The 23659-nt window shown below is 42.9% G+C and overlaps 1 protein-coding gene across 1 annotated transcript in view; it reads left to right on the forward strand.

Annotated features, from left to right (window-relative positions):
* LOC6566844 overlaps positions 1–23659 on the forward strand; it is a 117702-nt gene that overhangs the window by 38136 nt on the left and 55907 nt on the right. The window contains 4 exon segments of the mRNA XM_043214692.1: positions 5–1813; positions 1878–1970; positions 5707–6484; positions 6486–6502. Coding sequence (XP_043070627.1) covers positions 5–1813; positions 1878–1970; positions 5707–6484; positions 6486–6502 — 2697 coding nt within the window.

Raw genomic sequence — 23659 nt, forward strand, 5'->3', positions numbered from 1 at the left:
TTAGTGACCTGTCGCGTGGACAACGATTGCTTCTTGGGCCATGTTTGTCTGCATAATAAGTGCGTGTATGGCTGTCACGTCGATGACGACTGCAGTGCTTCCGAGTCCTGCCGTAACGACAAGTGCATTAATCCCTGTCTTGAGAATCCCTGCGGTCCCAATGCCGCCTGCTCGGTGTCCAATCATCGCGCAAGCTGCAGCTGCCTGGACAACATGGTGCCCAACCCCACACCGCAAGTGGGTTGCGTGCGCACTCCACCACTCGAGTGCCACGAGAATCGCGACTGCAGCAAAGGCCTGGCCTGTTTTGAGTCCGTGTGTCGTCCACTCTGCGCCGATGATGCCGGTTGTTTAACCAACGAGCGCTGCCAGCAGGGCGTCTGTAAGCCGCTCTGTCGCCATGACAACGAGTGTGCCAATGGCGAACTCTGTCTGGGTCTCAACTGCGTCACTGGATGTCGCTCCGATCAAAGTTGCCCCAACCATTTGGCCTGTATTGGCCAGCAATGCGTCGATCCCTGCTCAGAGCCGACAGCATGTGGCACTAATGCCCATTGCCAGGCCATCGACCATCACAAGCAATGTACCTGCCCCGAGGGACTCAGTGGTAATGCCAACGTGCTTTGCAAGGCACCACGCACTGCCTGTGGTCGCAACGAGGACTGTGAATCAAATCAATTGTGCTACGCCGGCAGCTGCCAGGGCAAGTGCCGCAACGATCAGAACTGTCTCTCGGATGAGCGCTGTATGCGCGGCACTTGCCGCACCGTCTGCAACACGGACAGCGCCTGTGCTCAGGGTCAAATTTGTGAAAATCGCGTCTGCCAGACTGGCTGCCGCAACGATCTCAGCTGTGCCAGCGAGGAGGCTTGCGTTAATAAGATGTGCCAGAATCCCTGCCAAACACCAGGTCAGTGCGGCCAATGCGCCGAATGTCTGGTCATCAATCATGGCGTACAATGCCAGTGTCCGGCTACCTTTATTGGTGACGGCCTTACCGGTTGCCAGTTGCCACCCGAGCGTTGCCATCCAGGCTGCGAATGTGACGAAAGCGGAGGCTACTGCGCTGCGAAATGCAGTCGATCCGAAGACTGCGCCTGTGGACAGCAGTGCGCACGTGGCAAGTGCCGCAACAAGTGCGGCGCCAAGCGCCAGTGTACCGTGGGACAGCTATGTGAACGGGGCGCTTGCATCGCAGGCTGCAAATCGAACGGAGACTGTGCTGCCGACCAGAGCTGCGCCAATGGAAAATGCGTTGATCCTTGTGCTGATGATAAGGCCTGTGGACGCAATGCGCTGTGCACAGTGTCGGAGCATCGCATGCTGTGCTACTGCCCCGACGGCTATGAAGGCGAACCCAGCAAGGAGTGCGTGCAGTTCGAGTGCCGTCAGGATAGCGATTGCGAGTCAAGCAAACGCTGCGATCAAGGCAAGTGTCGCAATCCCTGCCTGGAATATGGTGCTTGTGGCACCAATGCTCAATGTCGTGTGGTTAATCGCAAGGCGCAATGCTCGTGCCCGCCAGATTTCTTCGGTAATCCGGCCAGTGAATGCCAGCCTCTGGATGGTGGCTGCTCCAACAATCCATGCGGCGTGAATTCCAAGTGCATTGAGGTGCCCGGCGGCTACGAGTGTGCTTGCATGGATGGCTGCATGGGAGATGCGCATAAGGGTTGCCTTTGCGAAGAACAGTTGGTAAATGCCTGCCATGAGCAACCCTGCGGCCAGAATGCCGCCTGCCGTGTGCTCCGCAACAATCAAGCCGAATGCTACTGCCCCGAGGACTTCCCTAATGGCGATGCCTATGTGCATTGTAAGTCCCCAAAATGATTTCCACCAGTATCAATTTCAAGCATTATAATCTCGGTTGCTTTTAGGCTATGTGACACCACTGCAAGAGGACTGCCGAACGCGAGGCTGTGATGTAGGCGACTGTGTGCGCCAGGGTTACGAATATGTGTGTCAACGGGGTAAGTGGCCCAATACTATTTTATTTGAAGTACCTGAAGGACTTTTAGTAATTAGAGTACAGCTAATGCTAATAATGTTAACCAGCGTTTCTCACAAGTTATCGTTGGTTCATATACTACATACATATACTTTATTTGGAGTAATCAGTTAGAGTTATTATCGTTATCGTTGTCGTTCTTCTTACATATAACTGGAGTTCAGTCAGTAACAAAAAACTGATATTGTTGTTATAATATGTATTTGGTTTGATTATTTAGCTATGAGTTGTTTATAAAAAACATTTAAACCAGCTAATTTCACTAATTCTACAGCTTTTACAGCTGACACAACAAATTAAATTCAAAATTTCAGTGTAGTGTGTGTTTTAATGAAGATACAAAATTAATTAATTAATTTTATATATATACATATATTTAACAACCTATACACATGTTCCAAGTTTTCAAGTGTTAACGTTTTGTAATATCAAATTCCCGCGCACAACAAATTCACACACACACACACACACGCAGACAGCAAAATACACACAACAGCCACACAACTCAAATGCAATATTCGAAAAGTTCCTCTGAAATACCAAACAACAAATCTGTTTAGAACAGTGATTAATGCAATTAATGCATATCAATATGCACTAGGGTAAAATTGAGTGATTGTCATAAATAGTTAGTAAGAAAATTTTCCATATGAAACATTTACATATTTATTACGACATTCTACCAACAACTGCTAAGATCAACGCATATGGAATATCGTGGAATGTTGCTGTCGCTATCGCGGTTACCCAATCTGTGCCTAGTACTCATTTATGAAAACCCATTTTTCGCAAAGTAACTGCAGCAAATATCAGCTTAGTATTTTAAGCATATATTGTTTAACTACACGTACAATACTAAAACAAATATCAAACGACATTCAGTGCATTTGACAACACTCGCTATTTTCGAGAGAGTTGACAACACAGTTTCATTAAGCTTTGAAGCTTGCGTTTATCATTTAATTCATTCAGCATTCATTCAAATTTATAGACATACATACTCTCGTACGATTGGCTTCGAATAACCCATTTTTATTTTGGAGTGTTGCATGTAGCAACACACTCAGCTCTGCGGAATACATTACCTTATGTTTATGAAACCGCTTAACGCACAGATCAGTAGACAAGTTGTTTCATCTTTAATTAATATCGTATAGTTTTAATATCGAATGCCGCGATAGCGATATGTAGCCTATAATCACAGCCGAAAGCAAGCACTGAAAGTGCAGAAAGTGTACAACAAACAACAACACTAAATTCAACGCCTATTATCAAAAAAAAAAAAAAAAAATTATATACAGATCCCAAACACATCCTTGCTGCCCACAAAAAAAAAAAAATAAATAAAAATAATGAAAACAAAATATCATCATCAATATCCATGCTCCCGTTAATCCCATCCTGTGACTCCTATGCTCTATCCGCCCTTAAAACGTACCATTTATAACCCAACGTTGTTATCCACTATTTTGCTCCCCTGCGCCACTCTGTCGTTTCCCTTCGCTAAAACAAAATAAAAATAATAATTGTTAAAATATCTTTTGTTCTTGAATGAACAAAGTCTCAGATTGGGAACTGTGGACGGGACAATTCTCACACATGGTTCACATATGCTTAAAATCAATATTTTTTTTGTCAGTTCAAGTGTACCATAGTACTCAATATAAGTTTCGTTAAATCGTATGTATAGATAAATTACAACAACAACTACTACTACTTTTCAATGCATTTCTTATAGCAAGTCGTTTACTTGCAATAACCGAAAATAATGATGATAATTTTTGTACAAAGCTCCTAAAAAATACTCATACATTTTAAGATCGTATGCTCTGAAAGCTCCTACCGCCTACCTAGCACACTTTAGCTCGTCTATTGGTTGAAAATCGCTTCTGTACAGATGAAAATCTTTGAAAAAAACAAAACAACAATCCAAAATTTATATAAAAACAACTGTAACTAAATTTGACTAACACTGCAAATATATTTTGGTAAATTTGACTAGTCTTTAAGTTGTATATACAGAAATTTGTATATGTGATTAGTCACATATGTACATATATGCGTATACAAATGTGCCGTGTCTTTGCGGCCGCCCAACTAACCCAAAAGAAAAATATAAAACCAACCTGTAAATATTTATATACCAAATTTATCAATTGTGAATTATTAATAACACACCAAAAAAAAAAAGACAAGTAAATCTACTTAACGTACTATCCTAACGTACTCTTCCAAATTGTACTTATCGATTTTCCACTACTTTCCGCTAATATCGCTTTAGTCAAAAGTTTTACCTACTCTGCCTATCAGTTTGATATATATCTTGTCTCTATCTCGCTGATTTCATCTGTCTCTGTCTCTCACTCTTTACAACTTATATTATGCCTTATTCACTCACCCAATCATCACCAATAACGTGTCTCTCGTGAGGGCAGAGCGCATGTGTTGGATGTCGTGTAATTTTCACCATTACTCAACAAGTATATACAAACAATTCGCATTAGACCAACAAGAACATTGCTAAAAAAAAAAAACATGTCCATTGATCAAAATGCAATTAATTGGGCAAATCAAGCGCAAGTCTCTCTATCTCTACACCCGTATACACACACTCGTTATTTAATAATTGGAAATTCATCAATGATTGTAACTATTGCTCACTCGAACTTACTTATCTATAAGGCTGCTCGCTCGCTCGCCCGCTGCTCGAAGACTTATCAAATTCATTTAAATCAACCAACAAAAGCAATTAATCTACATACCAAACCTCAGCAGCTATCTACTATATAATTATATACATATATACATAATTGACAATTTTGCAAGCTTATATAGAAAACAACCTGAAATAATGTGAGACGTTCCCTTCACAGTTCTGCAATTTGATTTTGACATTGACAACAAATTTGAAAAGTGTTTACTAAAAACTGTTGCTGCCTGTCCCTATTGATCATTAACTGCACCAAACTGAACTAAACTTGTTATTTCTAAATTTTTATTTCCTATTTCTATATTATATCATATGCCCCTTTCTGATCACAATTCGATGAAGCCCCAATAAATGTTCTATGACTTTAACAAATCCCTTGCACAATACCCAAAATCCAAAATCAAAACCACAGCAATCCCACTGACATTTATTAAAAAATAAAAAAAAAAAATAATAAAAAATAAATATACACACCCCAACCACATACACAAGAACTCAAACAAAACCAAATCAAACCATACCAAAGAATACCAATCGAAAGAACCAACCAACACTTGATTATACTGTTTATATATTGTCTTGTTTAAGTTTTTCTATTTTTGTTTTTAGAAAATTTAGCTTTAAGTTTCTTATCTGAGCTCCCCATATTTACATCCCATCTATTCTAAGTACTTCAAGTACCACCAACAAAAAAAATAATTCCCGTCCACTTCAACCAAAACTTTCTCTCTTGTCTGTCAAATTCCCAAGAAATTTCTTAATGATTTCAACTTCGCACTCCCGTTCTTTCTTAAATGTGTTCCAATGCTCCGTATTTTCAATTTTCAACAACTAGAAAAAAGAGTACATTTTATGGGGTATCTATCTATCGTATATGCCACCGAATAGTTGAGCGCACCCAACGATTAACATAGTACAACAACCAACAACCTGTCTATCTCTCTCTCTCTCTCTCGCTCTTCGCTGCTGCTGTTACGTAACGTTATAGACACCGAACAATGCTACTCAGATACGGATTGTCCCAGTGAAAAATCATGCCTACAAGGACACTGCACCGATCCTTGTACAATGCGTGGCGCGTGTGGCACAAATGCACTATGTCAGACTGTGCTGCATCGTCCACGCTGCTCTTGTCCCAACTGTCACATAGGTCGACCCGAGGTCGAGTGCAAGCCGGATCCAAAATGTGTGCCAGACGACACAGACCCCAAGACAAAGGATCAAATAACATGCACCAGCGATGCCGAATGTCCAGAGACCTTGCAGTGCGGCCAATATGGCCAATGCACAGATCCTTGCAACAATCCACTGTTCATCTGCGAAAGTAACAAAAAGTGCGAGACCCGTCGCCACCAGCCCGTTTGCATATGCAAATCAGGCTTCATAGTCAATGAGTATGGTGAATTGACCTGTGCACCGGATAAGCGTGAATGCTATCGCGATGATGACTGTGCCTCGAATATGGCCTGCACGGATGGCAAGTGTCGCAACCCGTGCATTGTACCACTGGGCCGTGCACCAATTTGCGCAGAGAATAAGTCCTGTGAAGTACAGGATCATAAGCCAGTATGCATTTGCATGCGAGATTGCCAGCCATCGATATCGATTTGCTTGCGCGATGCTGGCTGTCCGGCAGGCTTAGCCTGCCGCAATTATCAGTGCGTCGATCCGTGCAAGTTTGCCACGTGCGCACCCAACTCGCCATGCATTGTAGAGGATCACAAGCCGATATGTAAATTCTGCCCAACTGGATTTATAGCCGATGCCATATGGATGTCAAAAAGGTAAAGCACAAACGTACTCTCTCTCACAACACTGTCAAGTGAAAGTACCTTATGTCTCTGTCTCGTTTATCGTTTATCTCTGTTTTCTGCCTCTCACACGCTCTCACCTTTTGCTAGATCTGTCTTATTGTCTGTTCCCTCACCAACAATCACACACACAATTGATTTCCTAGCGAGATATATTGACCAAAGACACTTCCCAGAATTTCATGCCGTGTCAATATATTTCCTCACATATTGTGTAAATGTATATAGAAATGAGGAATTAACAATCTATTCTTGAATAAAGCTTTCTCCTGACAGCATATGGTCTAAAAAAAATCTCTTAACGATAATCAATATTGAAAGCTAATCCACGAACCCAATTATCGAATCAGGATTGTTCGTAATGCCCGTCCAGCTTCAAACCAAAGCTAAAACCAAAGCGCAATAACAAAATAAGAAAAACTGTTATCAAAATTATTGATGATCATACATGATCATAACTCTCTGATGAGAGTCGAATCAACAATAACAGAATCAAATACTCGTATACAAATACAAAGCAACTTTTCTGAACATTCACACACGCTCATGCTCACAATGATATTAATGCCTCTTGAAAACTATAAATATCTTAACCCATGACTCTAAATAAACGGTAACTAGTGTAATACTAATTGTATAAAACAACAACATAAATCCAATATGTAGCTAACTAATAGTAAAAAAAAATCGTTCCTAATTTGAATTTTTCTAACCGTAAAATAATTTATACTAAATTTTTGTGCTGAAAGTTTTTGCCACAGTTTCAAGAAATTTAGCTCACAACTTCGAACATATTCAGTAATGCCCCAGGTTTCCCTGTATATATAGTGCACATTCCTCTTTTGTTGTAGCTATACACCTACTTATATAATATCGTATTAATTTGTAAATATTTTAACGATTTGTATTTTTTAAATTTTATACTTTTATTTGAAATATGTACAAAAATACTCCACTTCAAAAATTACAAAACAAAAAATAATAAAATAGCAGCTAAGCCAGGTGGCAACTGTACCACACACGAAGATTGCAGTGATGCGCATCAGTGCGGTTCGTCTGGTCAATGTATCGATCCCTGCCACACAGTTTGTGTGGCCTCAGTAAAGTGCGTAACGAAAGCACATGTTATTGCAACATGCATTTGCTCTACGAGCTCGACAAACAACACGAACTCTAACTGTAAACCGACAGACGTACCACATAGTACCGAATCCGAACTAAACGAGACAACAACCGTTGCAACAGGCATCAAGTACACGGTCATGATTTTGGCAAACCAAACAGAAATGCGTACACGTTATACCGACATTGAAGCTGAGAGTGAAACGACCAGCTCATACGATAGCACAACAGAGTCATACAAAACCACAAAACAGCTAAACATTGAAACAACCTTATCTCCAAAACACATTTTGCAAAAAAGTACAACAGCGCAATACACAACCTCTGAGCCACAAACTGATTCGACCCCCTTAAGGGTTTCTTCTTTTACAACCCAAAGAACTCATACAAAATCTACAGCCTCCGATGAAACTACTGTCCATTTTGCAACTCAAGATTCAACTTTGACGCCTATACCTGGCGAGTCAACCACGCCAACGTCTGCAACAACCCACAGAATTTATACAGAATCTACTGAACCCACTATCTCTGATGAAACTACTGTTCGAATTGACACATCGCAACCAACAACCCATCAAACCCCTAAAACCATTCAAACTGAGAGTATACTTCCAATAGGGTCCACTTCGGTACCACTATATACAGACACTACACCTCCATCGACAGTTACTGAACAAACAACTCTTGGTGGAATACCTTCCATTACAACTGAGACAAAAGTACCCTCTGTTACTCAAGTGACTTCTGTCCCTGGCAGCACAACTACCTCATTCCCATCTAAAGAGCAGTTTACAACTCAAGGCTCAACTTTGATGCCTACACCTGGCGAGTCAACTACGCCAACGTCTGCAACAACCCACAGAATTTATACAGAATCTACTGAACCCACTATCTCTGATGAAACTACTGTTCGAATTGGCACATCGCAACCAACAACCCATCAAACACCTAAAACCATTCCAACTGAGAGTATGCTTCCACTAGGGTCCACTTCGGTACCACCATATACAGACACTACACCTCCATCGACAGTTACTGAACAAACAACTCTTGGTGGAATGACTTCCATTACATCTGAGGCGAAAATACCGTCTGTTACTCAAGTGACTTCTGTCCCTGGGAGCACAACTACCTCATTCCCATCTAAAGAGCAGTTTACAACTGAAGGTTCAACTTTGACGCCTATACCTGGCGAGTCAACTACGCCAACTTCTGCAACAACCCACAGAATTTATACAGAATCTACTGAACCCACTATCTCTGATGAAACTACTGTTCGAATTGGCACATCGCAACCAACAACCCATCAAACCCCTCAAACCATTCCAACTGAGAGTATGCTTCCACTAGGGTCCACTTCGGTACCACCATATACAGACACTACACCTCCATCGACAGTTACTGAACAAACAACTCTTGGTGGAATGCCTTCCATTACAACTGAGGCAAAAATACCCTCTGTTACTCAAGTGACTTCTGTCCCTGGGAGCACAACTACCTCATTCCCATCTAAAGAGCAGTTTACAACTGAAGGTTCAACTTTGACGCCTATACCTGGCGAGTCAACTACGCCAACTTCTGCAACAACCCACAGAATTTATACAGAATCTACTGAACCCACTATCTCTAATGAAACTACTGTTCGAATTGGCACATCGCAACCAACAACCCATCAAACCCCTAAAACCATTCCAACTGAGAGCATACTTCCACTAGGGTCCACTTCGGTACCACCAGATACAGACACTACACCTCCATCGACAGTTACTGAACAAACAACACTTGGTGGAATACCTTCCATTACAACTGAGACAAAAGTACCCTCTGTTACTCAAGTGACTTCTGTCCCTGGGAGCACAACTACCTCATTCCCATCTAAAGAGCAGTTTACAACTCAAGGTTCAACTTTGACGCCTATACCTGGCGAGTCAACTACGCCAACGTCTGCAACAACCCACAGAATTTATACAGAATCTACTGAACCCACTATCTCTGATGAAACTACTGTTCGAATTGGCACATCGCAACCAACAACCCATCAAACCCCTAAAACCATTCCAACTGAGAGAATACTTCCAATAGGGTCCACTTCGGTACCACTATATACAGACACTACACCTCCATCGACAGTTACTGAACAAACAACTCTTGGTGGAATGCCTTCCATTACAACTGAGACAAAAATACCCTCTGTTACTCAAGTGACTTCTGTCCCTGGGAGCACAACTACCTCATTCCCATCTAAAGAGCAGTTTACAACTCAAGGTTCAACTTTGACGCCTATACCTGGCGAGTCAACCACGCCAACGTCTGCAACAACCCACAGAATTTATACAGAATCTACTGAACCCACTATCTCTGATAAAACTACTGTTCGAATTGGCACATCGCAACCAACAACCCATCACACCCCTAAAACCATTCCAACTGAGAGTATTCTTCCACTAGGGTCCACTTCGGTACCACTATATACAGACACTACACCTCCATCGACAGTTACTGAACAAACAACTCTTGGTGGAATGCCTTCCATTACAACTGAGACAAAAATACCCTCTGTTACTCAAGTGACTTCTGTCCCTGGGAGCACAACTACCTCATTCCCATCTAAAGAGCAGTTTACAACTGAAGGTTCAGCTTTGACGCCTATACCTGGCGAGTCAACCACGCCAACGTCTGCAACAACCCACAGAATTTATACAGAAACTACTGAACCCACTATCTCTGATGAAACTACTGTTCGAATTGGCACATCGCAACCAACAACCCATAAAATCCCTAAAACCATTCCAACTGAGAGGATACTTCCAATAGGGCCCACTTCGGTACCACTATATACAGACACTACACCTCCGTCGACAGTTACTGAACAAACAACTCTTGGTGGAATGCCTTCCATTACAACTGAGACAAAAATACCCTCTGTTACTCAAGTGACTTCTGTCCCTGGGAGCACAACTACCTCATTCCCATCTAAAGAGCAGTTTACAACTCAAGGTTCAACTTTGACGCCTATACCTGGCGAGTCAACTACGCCAACTTCTGCAACAACCCACAGAATTTATACAGAAACTACTGAACCCACTATCTCTGATGAAACTACTGTTCGAATTGGCACATCGCAACCAACAACCCATCAAACCCCTAAAACCATTCCAACTGAGAGAATACTTCCAATAGGGTCCACTTCGGTACCACTATATACAGACACTACACCTCCATCGACAGTTACTGAACAAACAACTCTTGGTGGAATGCCTTCCATTACAACTGAGACAAAAATACCCTCTGTTACTCAAGTGACTTCTGTCCCTGGGAGCACAACTACCTCATTCCCATCTAAAGAGCAGTTTACAACTCAAGGTTCAACTTTGACGCCTATACCTGGCGAGTCAACCACGCCAACGTCTGCAACAACCCACAGAATTTATACAGAATCTACTGAACCCACTATCTCTGATAAAACTACTGTTCGAATTGGCACATCGCAACCAACAACCCATCACACCCCTAAAACCATTCCAACTGAGAGTATTCTTCCACTAGGGTCCACTTCGGTATCACCATATACAGACACTACACCTCCATCGACAGTTACTGAACAAACAACTCTTGGTGGAATGACTTCCATTACAACTGAGACAAAAATACCCTCTGTTACTCAAGTGACTTCTGTCCCTGGGAGCACAACTACCTCATTCCCATCTAAAGAGCAGTTTACAACTGAAGGTTCAACTTTGACGCCTATACCTGGCGAGTCAACTACGCCAACTTCTGCAACAACCCACAGAATTTATACAGAATCTACTGAACCTACTATCTCTGATGAAACTACTGTTCGAATTGACACATCGCAACCAACAACCCATCAAACCCCTAAAACCATTCCAACTGAGAGTATTCTTCCACTAGGGTTCACTTCGGTACCACCATATACAGACACTACACCTCCATCGACAGTTACTGAACAAACAACTCTTGGTGGAATGCCTTCCATTACAACTGAGGCAAAAATACCCTCTGTTACTCAAGTGACTTCTGTCCCTGGGAGCACAACTACCTCATTCCCATCTAAAGAGCAGTTTACAACTGAAGGTTCAACTTTGACGCCTATACCTGGCGAGTCAACTACGCCAACTTCTGCAACAACCCACAGAATTTATACAGAATCTACTGAACCCACTATCTCTGGTGAAACTACTGTTCGAATCGGCACATCGCAACCAACAACCCATCAAACCCCTAAAACCATTCCAACTGAGAGTGTTCTTCCACTAGGGTCCACTTCGGTACCACCATATACAGACACTACACCTCCATCGACAGTTACTGAACAAACAACTCTTGGTGGAATGTCTTCCATTACAACTGAGCCAAAAATACCCTCTGTTACTCAAGTGACTTCTGTCCCTGGGAGCACAACTACCTCATTCCCATCTAAAGAGCAGTTTACAACTGAAGGTTCAGCTTTGACGCCTATACCTGGCGAGTCAACTACGCCGACGTCTGCAACAACCCACAGAATTTATACAGAAACTACTGTTCGAATTGGCACATCGCAACCAACAATCCATCAAACCCCTAAAACCATTCCAACTGAGAGTATTCTTCCACTAGGGTTCACTTCGGTACCACCATATACAGACACTACACCTCCATCGACAGTTACTGAACAAACAACTCTTGGTGGAATGCCTTCCATTACAACTGAGGCAAAAATACCCTCTGTTACTCAAGTGACCTCTGTCCCTGGGAGCACAACTACCTCATTCCCATCTAAAGAGCAGTTTACAACTGAAGGTTCAACTTTGACGCCTATACCTGGCGAGTCAACTACGCCAACTTCTGCAACAACCCACAGAATTTACACAGAATCTACTGAACCCACTATCTCTGATGAAACTACTGTTCGAATTGGCACATCGCAACCAACAACCCATCAAACACCTAAAACCATTCCAACTGAGAGAATACTTCCACTAGGGTCCACTTCGGTACCACCATATACAGACACTACACCTCCATCGACAGTTACTGAACAAACAACTCTTGGTGGAATGACTTCCATTACATCTGAGGCAAAAATACCCTCTGTTACTCAAGTGACTTCTGTCCCTGGGAGCACAACTACCTCATTCCCATCTAAAGAGCAGTTTACAACTGAAGGTTCAACTTTGACGCCTATACCTGGCGAGTCAACTACGCCAACTTCTGCAACAACCCACAGAATTTATACAGAATCTACTGAACCCACTATCTCTGATGAAACTACTGTTCGAATTGGCACATCGCAACCAACAACCCATCAAACCCCTAAAACCATTCCAACTGAGAGTATTCTTCCACTAGGGTTCACTTCGGTACCACCATATACAGACACTACACCTCCATCGACAGTTACTGAACAAACAACTCTTGGTGGAATGACTTCCATTACATCTGAGGCAAAAATACCCTCTGTTACTCAAGTGACTTCTGTCCCTGGGAGCACAACTACCTCATTCCCATCTAAAGAGCAGTTTACAACTGAAGGTTCAACTTTGACGCCTATACCTGGCGAGTCAACTACGCCAACTTCTGCAACAACCCACAGAATTTATACAGAATCTACTGAACCCACTATTTCTGGTGAAACTACTGTTCGAATCGGCACATCGCAACCAACAACCCATCAAACACCTAAAAGCATTCCAACTGAGAGAATACTTCCACTAGGGTCCACTTCGGTACCACCATATACAGACACTACACCTCCATCGACAGTTACTGAACTAACAACTCTTGGTGGAATGACTTCCATTACATCTGAGGCGAAAATACCGTCTGTTACTCAAGTGACTTCTGTCCCTGGGAGCACAACTACCTCATTCCCATCTAAAGAGCAGTTTACAACTGAAGGTTCAACTTTGACGCCTATACCTGGCGAGTCAACTACGCCAACGTCTGCAACAACCCACAGAATTTATACAGAAACTACTGAACCCACTATCTCTAATGAAACTCCTGTTCGAATTGGCACATCGCAACCAACAACCCATCAAACCCCTAAAACCATTCCAACTGAGAGTATGCTTCCACTAGGGTCCACTTCGGTACCACCATATACAGACACTACACTTCCATCGACAGTTACTGAACAAACAACTCTTGGTGGAATGACTTCCATTACATCTGAGGCAAAAATACCCTCTGTTACTCAAGTGACTTCTGTTCCTGGGAGCACAACTACCTCATTCCCATCTAAAGAGCAGTTTACAACTGAAGGTTCAACTTTGACGCCTATACCTGGCGAGTCCACTACGCCAACGTCTGCAACAACCCACAGAATTTATACAGAAACTACTGAACCCACTATCTCTAATGAAACTACTGTTCGAATTGGCACATCGCAACCAACAACCCATCAAACACCTAAAACCATACCAACTGAGAGTATTCTTCCACTAGGGTCCACTTCGGTACCACCATATACAGACACTACACCTCCATCGACAGTTACTGAACAAACAACTCTTGGTGGAATGACTTCCATTACAACTGAGGCAAAAATACCCTCTGTTACTCAAGTGACTTCTGTCCCTGGGAGCACAACTACCTCATTCCCATCTAAAGAGCAGTTTACAACTGAAGGTTCAACTTTGACGCCTATACCTGGCGAGTCAACTACGCCAACGTCTGCAACAACCCACAGAATTTATACAGAATCTACTGAACCCACTATTTCTGGTGAAACTACTGTTCAAATTGGCACATCGCAACCAACAACCCATCAAACCCCTCAAACCATTCCAACTGAGAGTATGCTTCCACTAGGGTCCACTTCGGTACCACCATATACAGACACTACACTTCCATCGACAGTTACTGAACAAACAACTCTTGGTGGAATGCCTTCCATTACAACTGAGGCAAAAATACCCTCTGTTACTCAAGTGACTTCTGTCCCTGGGAGCACAACTACCTCATTCCCATCTAAAGAGCAGTTTACAACTGAAGGTTCAACTTTGACGCCTGTACCTGGCGAGTCAACTACGCCAACGTCTGCAACAACCCACAGAATTTATACAGAATCTACTGAACCCACTATTTCTGGTGAAACTACTGTTCGAATCGGCACATCGCAACCAACAACCCATCAAACACCTAAAAGCATTCCAACTGAGAGAATACTTCCACTAGGGTCCACTTCGGTACCACCATATACAGACACTACACCTCCATCGACAGTTACTGAACAAACAACTCTTGGTGGAATGACTTCCATTACATCTGAGGCGAAAATACCCTCTGTTACTCAAGTGACTTCTGTTCCTGGGAGCACAACTACCTCATTCCCATCTAAAGAGCAGTTTACAACTGAAGGTTCAACTTTGACGCCTATACCTGGCGAGTCCACTACGCCAACGTCTGCAACAACCCGCAGAATTTATACAGAAACTACTGAACCCACTATCTCTAATGAAACTACTGTTCGAATTGGCACATCGCAACCAACAACCCATCAAACCCCTCAAACCATTCCAACTGAGAGTATGCTTCCACTAGGGTCCACTTCGGTACCACCATATACAGACACTACACTTCCATCGACAGTTACTGAACAAACAACTCTTGGTGGAATGCCTTCCATTACAACTGAGGCAAAAATACCCTCTGTTACTCAAGTGACTTCTGTCCCTGGGAGCACAACTACCTCATTCCCATCTAAAGAGCAGTTTACAACTGAAGGTTCAACTTTGACGCCTATACCTGGCGAGTCAACTACGCCAACTTCTGCAACAACCCACAGAATTTATACAGAATATACTGAACCCACTATCTCTGATGAAACTACTGTTCGAATTGGCACATCGCAACCAACAACCCATCAAACACCTAAAACCATTCCAACTGAGAGAATACTTCCACTAGGGTCCACTTCGGTACCACCATATACAGACACTACACCTCCATCGACAGTTACTGAACAAACAACTCTTGGTGGAATGCCTTCCATTACAACTGAGGCAAAAATACCCTCTGTTACTCAAGTGACTTCTGTCCCTGGGAGCACAATTACCTCATTCCCATCTAAAGAGCAGTTTACAACTGAAGGTTCAACTTTGACGCCTATACCTGGCGAGTCAATTACGCCAACATCTGCAACAACCCACAGAATTTATACAGAAACTACTGAACCCACTATCTCTAATGAAACTACTGTTCGAATTGGCACATCGCAACCAACAACCAATCAAACACCTAAAAGCATTCCAACTGAGAGAATACTTCCACTAGGGTCCACTTCGGTACCACCATATACAGACACTACACCTCCATCGACAGTTACTGAACAAACAACTCTTGGTGGAATGACTTCCATTACAACTGAGGCAAAAATACCCTCTGTTACTCAAGTGACTTCTGTTCCTGGGAGCACAACTACCTCATTCCCATCTAAAGAGCAGTTTACAACTGAAGGTTCAACTTTGACGCCTATACCTGGCGAGTCAACTACGCCAACGTCTGCAACAACCCACAGAATTTATACAGAATCTACTGAACCCACTATTTCTGGTGAAACTACTGTTCGAATCGGCACATCGCAACCAACAACCCATCAAACACCTAAAAGCATTCCAACTGAGAGAATACTTCCACTAGGGTCCACTTCGGTACCACCATATACAGACACTACACCTCCATCGACAGTTACTGAACTAACAACTCTTGGTGGAATGACTTCCATTACATCTGAGGCGAAAATACCGTCTGTTACTCAAGTGACTTCTGTCCCTGGGAGCACAACTACCTCATTCCCATCTAAAGAGCAGTTTACAACTGAAGGTTCAACTTTGACGCCTATACCTGGCGAGTCAACTACGCCAACGTCTGCAACAACCCACAGAATTTATACAGAAACTACTGAACCCACTATCTCTAATGAAACTACTGTTCGAATTGGCACATCGCAACCAACAACCCATCAAACCCCTCAAACCATTCCAACTGAGAGTATGCTTCCACTAGGGTCCACTTCGGTACCACCATATACAGACACTACACTTCCATCGACAGTTACTGAACAAACAACTCTTGGTGGAATGCCTTCCATTACAACTGAGGCAAAAATACCCTCTGTTACTCAAGTGACTTCTGTCCCTGGGAGCACAACTACCTCATTCCCATCTAAAGAGCAGTTTACAACTGAAGGTTCAACTTTGACGCCTGTACCTGGCGAGTCAACTACGCCAACGTCTGCAACAACCCACAGAATTTATACAGAATCTACTGAACCCACTATCTCTGGTGAAACTACTGTTCGAATCGGCACATCGCAACCAACAACCCATCAAACACCTAAAAGCATTCCAACTGAGAGAATACTTCCACTAGGGTCCACTTCAGTACCACCATATACAGACACTACACCTCCATCGACAGTTACTGAACAAACAACTCTTGGTGGAATGACTTCCATTACATCTGAGGCAAAAATACCCTCTGTTACTCAAGTGACTTCTGTCCCTGGGAGCACAACTACCTCATTCCCATCTAAAGAGCAGTTTACAACTGAAGGTTCAACTTTGACGCCTATACCTGGCGAGTCCACTACGCCAACGTCTGCAACAACCCACAGAATTTATACAGAAACTACTGAACCCACTATCTCTAATGAAACTACTGTTCGAATTGGCACATCGCAACCAACAACCCATCAAACCCCTCAAACCATTCCAACTGAGAGTATGCTTCCACTAGGGTCCACTTCGGTACCACCATATACAGACACTACACTTCCATCGACAGTTACTGAACAAACAGCTCTTGGTGGAATGCCTTCCATTACAACTGAGGCAAAAATACCCTCTGTTACTCAAGTGACTTCTGTCCCTGGGAGCACAACTACCTCATTCCCATCTAAAGAGCAGTTTACAACTGAAGGTTCAACTTTGACGCCTATACCTGGCGAGTCAACTACGCCAACGTCTGCAACAACCCACAGAATTTATACAGAATATACTGAACCCACTATCTCTGATGAAACTACTGTTCGAATTGGCACATCGCAACCAACAACCCATCAAACCCCTAAAACCATTCCAACTGAGAGTATTCTTCCACTAGGGTTCACTTCGGTACCACCATATACAGACACTACACCTCCATCGACAGTTACTGAACAAACAACTCTTGGTGGAATGCCTTCCATTACAACTGAGGCAAAAATACCCTCTGTTACTCAAGTGACTTCTGTCCCTGGGAGCACAATTACCTCATTCCCATCTAAAGAGCAGTTTACAACTGAAGGTTCAACTTTGACGCCTATACCTGGCGAGTCAACTACGCCAACATCTGCAACAACCCACAGAATTTATACAGAAACTACTGAACCCACTATCTCTAATGAAACTACTGTTCGAATTGGCACATCGCAACCAACAACCCATCAAACCCCTCAAACCATTCCAACTGAGAGTATGCTTCCACTAGGGTCCACTTCGGTACCACCATATACAGACACTACACTTCCATCGACAGTTACTGAACAAACAACTCTTGGTGGAATGCCTTCCATTACAACTGAGGCAAAAATACCCTCTGTTACTCAAGTGACTTCTGTCCCTGGGAGCACAACTACCTCATTCCCATCTAAAGAGCAGTTTACAACTGAAGGTTCAACTTTGACGCCTGTACCTGGCGAGTCAACTACGCCAACGTCTGCAACAACCCACAGAATTTATACAGAATCTACTGAACCCACTATTTCTGGTGAAACTACTGTTCGAATCGGCACATCGCAACCAACAACCCATCAAACCCCTCAAACCATTCCAACTGAGAGTATGCTTCCACTAGGGTCCACTTCGGTACCACCATATACAGACACTACACTTCCATCGACAGTTACTGAACAAACAACTCTTGGTGGAATGACTTCCATTACATCTGAGGCGAAAATACCGTCTGTAACTCAAGTGACTTCTGTCCCTGGGAGCACAACTACCTCATTCCCATCTAAAGAGCAGTTTACAACTGAAGGTTCAACTTTGACGCCTATACCTGGCGAGTCAACTACGCCAACGTCTGCAACAACCCACAGAATTTATACAGAAACTACTGAACCCACTATCTCTAATGAAACTACTGTTCGAATTGGCACATCGCAACCAACAACCCATCAAACCCCTCAAACCATTCCAACTGAGAGTATGCTTCCACTAGGGTCCACTTCGGTACCACCATATACAGACACTACACTTCCATCGACAGTTACTGAACAAACAACTCTTGGTGGAATGCCTTCCATTACAACTGAGGCAAAAATACCCTCTGTTACTCAAGTGACTTCTGTCCCTGGGAGCACAACTACCTCATTCCCATCTAAAGAGCAGTTTACAACTGAAGGTTCAACTTTGACGCCTGTACCTGGCGAGTCAACTACGCCAACGTCTGCAACAACCCACAGAATTTATACAGAATCTACTGAACCCACTATTTCTGGTGAAACTACTGTTCGAATCGGCACATCGCAACCAACAACCCATCAAACACCTAAAAGCATTCCAACTGAGAGAATACTTCCACTAGGGTCCACTTCGGTACCACCATATACAGACACTACACCTCCATCGACAGTTACTGAACTAACAACTCTTGGTGGAATGACTTCCATTACATCTGAGGCGAAAATACCGTCTGTTACTCAAGTGACTTCTGTCCCTGGGAGCACAACTACCTCATTCCCATCTAAAGAGCAGTTTACAACTGAAGGTTCAACTTTGACGCCTGTACCTGGCGAGTCAACTACGCCAACGTCTGCAACAACCCACAGAATTTATACAGAATCTACTGAACCCACTATTTCTGGTGAAACTACTGTTCGAATCGGCACATCGCAACCAACAACCCATCAAACCCCTCAAACCATTCCAACTGAGAGTATGCTTCCACTAGGGTCCACTTCGGTACCACCATATACAGACACTACACTTCCATCGACAGTTACTGAACAAACAACTCTTGGTGGAATGACTTCCATTACATCTGAGGCGAAAATACCCGTCTGTTACTCAAGTGACTTCTGTCCCTGGGAGCACAACTACCTCATTCCCATCTAAAGAGCAGTTTACAACTGAAGGTTCAACTTTGACGCCTATACCTGGCGAGTCAACTACGCCAACGTCTGCAACAACCCACAGAATTTATACAGAAACTACTGAACCCACTATCTCTAATGAAACTACTGTTCGAATTGGCACATCGCAACCAACAACCCATCAAACCCCTCAAACCATTCCAACTGAGAGTATGCTTCCACTAGGGTCCACTTCGGTACCACCATATACAGACACTACACCTCCATCGACAGTTACTGAACAAACAACTCTTGGTGGAATGACTTCCATTACATCTGAGGCGAAAATACCGTCTGTTACTCAAGTGACTTCTGTCCCTGGGAGCACAACTACCTCATTCCCATCTAAAGAGCAGTTTACAACTGAAGGTTCAACTTTGACGCCTATACCTGGCGAGTCAACTACGCCAACGTCTGCAACAACCCACAGAATTTATACAGAATCTACTGAACCCACTATCTCTGATGAAACTACTGTTCGAATTGGCACATCGCAACCAACAACCCATCAAACCCCTCAAACCATTCCAACTGAGAGTATGCTTCCACTAGGGTCCACTTCGGTACCACCATATACAGACACTACACTTCCATCGACAGTTACTGAACAAACAACTCTTGGTGGAATGCCTTCCATTACAACTGAGGCAAAAATACCCTCTGTTACTCAAGTGACTTCTGTCCCTGGGAGCACAACTACCTCATTCCCATCTAAAGAGCAGTTTACAACTGAAGGTTCAACTTTGACGCCTATACCTGGCGAGTCAACTACGCCAACGTCTGCAACAACCCACAGAATTTATACAGAAACTACTGAACCCACTATCTCTAATGAAACTACTGTTCGAATTGGCACATCGCAACCAACAACCCATCAAACCCCTCAAACCATTCCAACTGAGAGTATGCTTCCACTAGGGTCCACTTCGGTACCACCATATACAGACACTACACCTCCATCGACAGTTACTGAACAAACAACTCTTGGTGGAATGACTTCCATTACAACTGAGGCAAAAATACCCTCTGTTACTCAAGTGACTTCTGTCCCTGGGAGCACAACTACCTCATTCCCATCTAAAGAGCAGTTTACAACTGAAGGTTCAACTTTGACGCCTATACCTGGCGAGTCAACTACGCCAACGTCTGCAACAACCCACAGAATTTATACAGAAACTACTGAACCCACTATCTCTAATGAAACTCCTGTTCGAATTGGCACATCGCAACCAACAACCCATCAAACCCCTAAAACCATTCCAACTGAGAGTATGCTTCCACTAGGGTCCACTTCGGTACCACCATATACAGACACTACACTTCCATCGACAGTTACTGAACAAATAACTCTTGGTGGAATGCCTTCCATTACAACTGAGGCGAAAATACCCTCTGTTACTCAAGTGACTTCTGTTCCTGGGAGCACAACTACCTCATTCCCATCTAAAGAGCAGTTTACAACTGAAGGTTCAACTTTGACGCCTATACCTGGCGAGTCAACTACGCCAACTTCTGCAACAACCCACAGAATTTATACAGAATCTACTGAACCCACTATCTCTGATGAAACTACTGTTCGAATTGGCACATCGCAACCAACAACCCATCAAACCCCTCAAACCATTCCAACTGAGAGTATGCTTCCACTAGGGTCCACTTCGGTACCACCATATACAGACACTACACCTCCATTGACAGTTACTGAACAAACAACTCTTGGTGGAATGCCTTCCATTACAACTGAGGCAAAAATACCCTCTGTTACTCAAGTGACTTCTGTTCCTGGGAGCACAACTACCTCATTCCCATCTAAAGAGCAGTTTACAACTGAAGGTTCAACTTTGACGCCTATGCCTGGCGAGTCAACTACGCCAACTTCTGCAACAACCCACAGAATTTATACAGAATCTACTGAACCCACTATCTCTGATGAAACTACTGTTCGAATTGGCACATCGCAACCAACAACCCATCAAACCCCTAAAACCATTCCAACTGAGAGTCTTCTTCCACTAGGGTCCACTTCGGTACCACCATATGCAGACACTACACCTCCATCGACAGTTACTGAACAAACAACTCCTGGTGGAGGAGCTGCCAGTACAACTGAGATAGTTCCTATTTCTGTTACTTATGTGACTCCTGCCGCCGATATCACCACGGTGTCCTTCCCATTTAAAGAGCCGCTTTCAACGATAGGATCTACTTTAACGCCTGACACTTCGCAGACAGCTACTACCTCGACGATAACTATGCAATATTCTACAACAAAGTCTGCAAACGAGATAACTTTATTGACTACAGAGTCCATGGTGACTGGTGTTCCTACCACAACAGAAAGTTATTCGAATACAACGGTGCCCTTTTTTTACACATCGATGTGCTATCCAGGTGAAAAAACCACTCAGAGCGTTGTTATAGAGTCAGGTGAACCGAAAGTTACGCAGAGTTCTGTGGGTGCACCAAATATGACCCGTACAGAAGACAACACGACAGAAATTTTACCTAAATGTATAATAACAACTGATTGTTTGGACGATGAGATATGTGTAAGAGCAAACTGCATTAGGCCCTGCGAATATTATGAAACACTTTGTAATGTTCAGAACTTTACTGTGTGTCGTACATTGAACCACACCGCTTTGTGCTTTTGTGATTCCGCCGCAGATGTAAATAAACCCGGTTGCTCTATTAATGCAGGTAACTAAAGCTGTGTACGTAAATCGTAAGTCTTAATATGGACCCACGTGTTCTTTATCAATTGAATGAATTGCAAAGAACCACAAGGTTGTGGTGAAATATTCTATTGGCATCCGTGGCGCCAACTACTTAAATCGCCAATGCATCTGGCAATGCGTAAAAGTCTACTTCAATTTGATGTCATATAGTTTTCTCTTTCTTCTGCTCTTTATGGATCTCATCACACCTTCTCCCACTTGTGCCATAGCTGACCGGCCCAGCTTAATGGCTGGCACGTGCATGTTTTATTTTTTTTCGTTCTATTCCTTGCAATCCAACCCCAGTGTGTTCCTATATAAATGGCATCAAATCGCTTCAAATTCTATTCCATTTGTTCTTCTTCCCCGGCTCTTATCACTGGCTCTTCTGCTGTCATTCGTATATGTATGTATATGCCTGCACCTACAACAATTACCCATTACGGAAACACCACTTGGACAAGCTCACGAAGTTTATGTTTGTGTTCACAAATGGAGCAATATATGTATTCACCCAAGTTCAACTTAAATAGAGCTAGTTCACTCTTTCTTGTTCTCGTCCTCGTTCATGTTAGTTGCCTGCTTTCTGTTTGCCTGCCTGCCTGCTGCTGCAAGTACGTGTATCATCAAGTCCTACATCATATCACATATTGTTGAATGTCTCTCGATATCTTTTGGAATGAGCTCGATGTGCATGTTATATGTCAACGTTACGATCTCATCTTCTTTGTGTTCTATAAGACAATTTGTGTTGATTTTTGTTGTATTTAGTACATATGTTTGTTTGTATATATATATTTATCACTTTTATGTACACATAATCAAGTGCAGTAAGTTTTATTTATAATTGTATAGAATGATTAATTGCATGGTGATAGTACTAACTGGTGTTGAATGATATACAGCTTTTTAAAAATGCACTAACCCCGAATATCCCAATTGCTTGCTTGCATGTGTATATGTTGTTTTGTGACAACAACAGCTAAACAAAAACTAAACAATATCTAATTTAATATGCTTATAGCTTGATAGCATTAGATGTGCTAGTATGTGCCTCGTATGGCAGCATAAGAACAAATTTTTAAAAAAATAAATTTTTTACTAACTGCATTGAAAAAATCAAGAAAAACTACCTATCGAACAGGATTCTTAAAGAAAATACACTTATAATAT

The sequence above is a fragment of the Drosophila grimshawi genome, unplaced genomic scaffold, assembly GCF_018153295.1.
Source record: "Drosophila grimshawi isolate 15287-2541.00 unplaced genomic scaffold, ASM1815329v1 contig_1377, whole genome shotgun sequence".
Classification (NCBI taxonomy): domain Eukaryota; kingdom Metazoa; phylum Arthropoda; class Insecta; order Diptera; family Drosophilidae; genus Drosophila; species Drosophila grimshawi.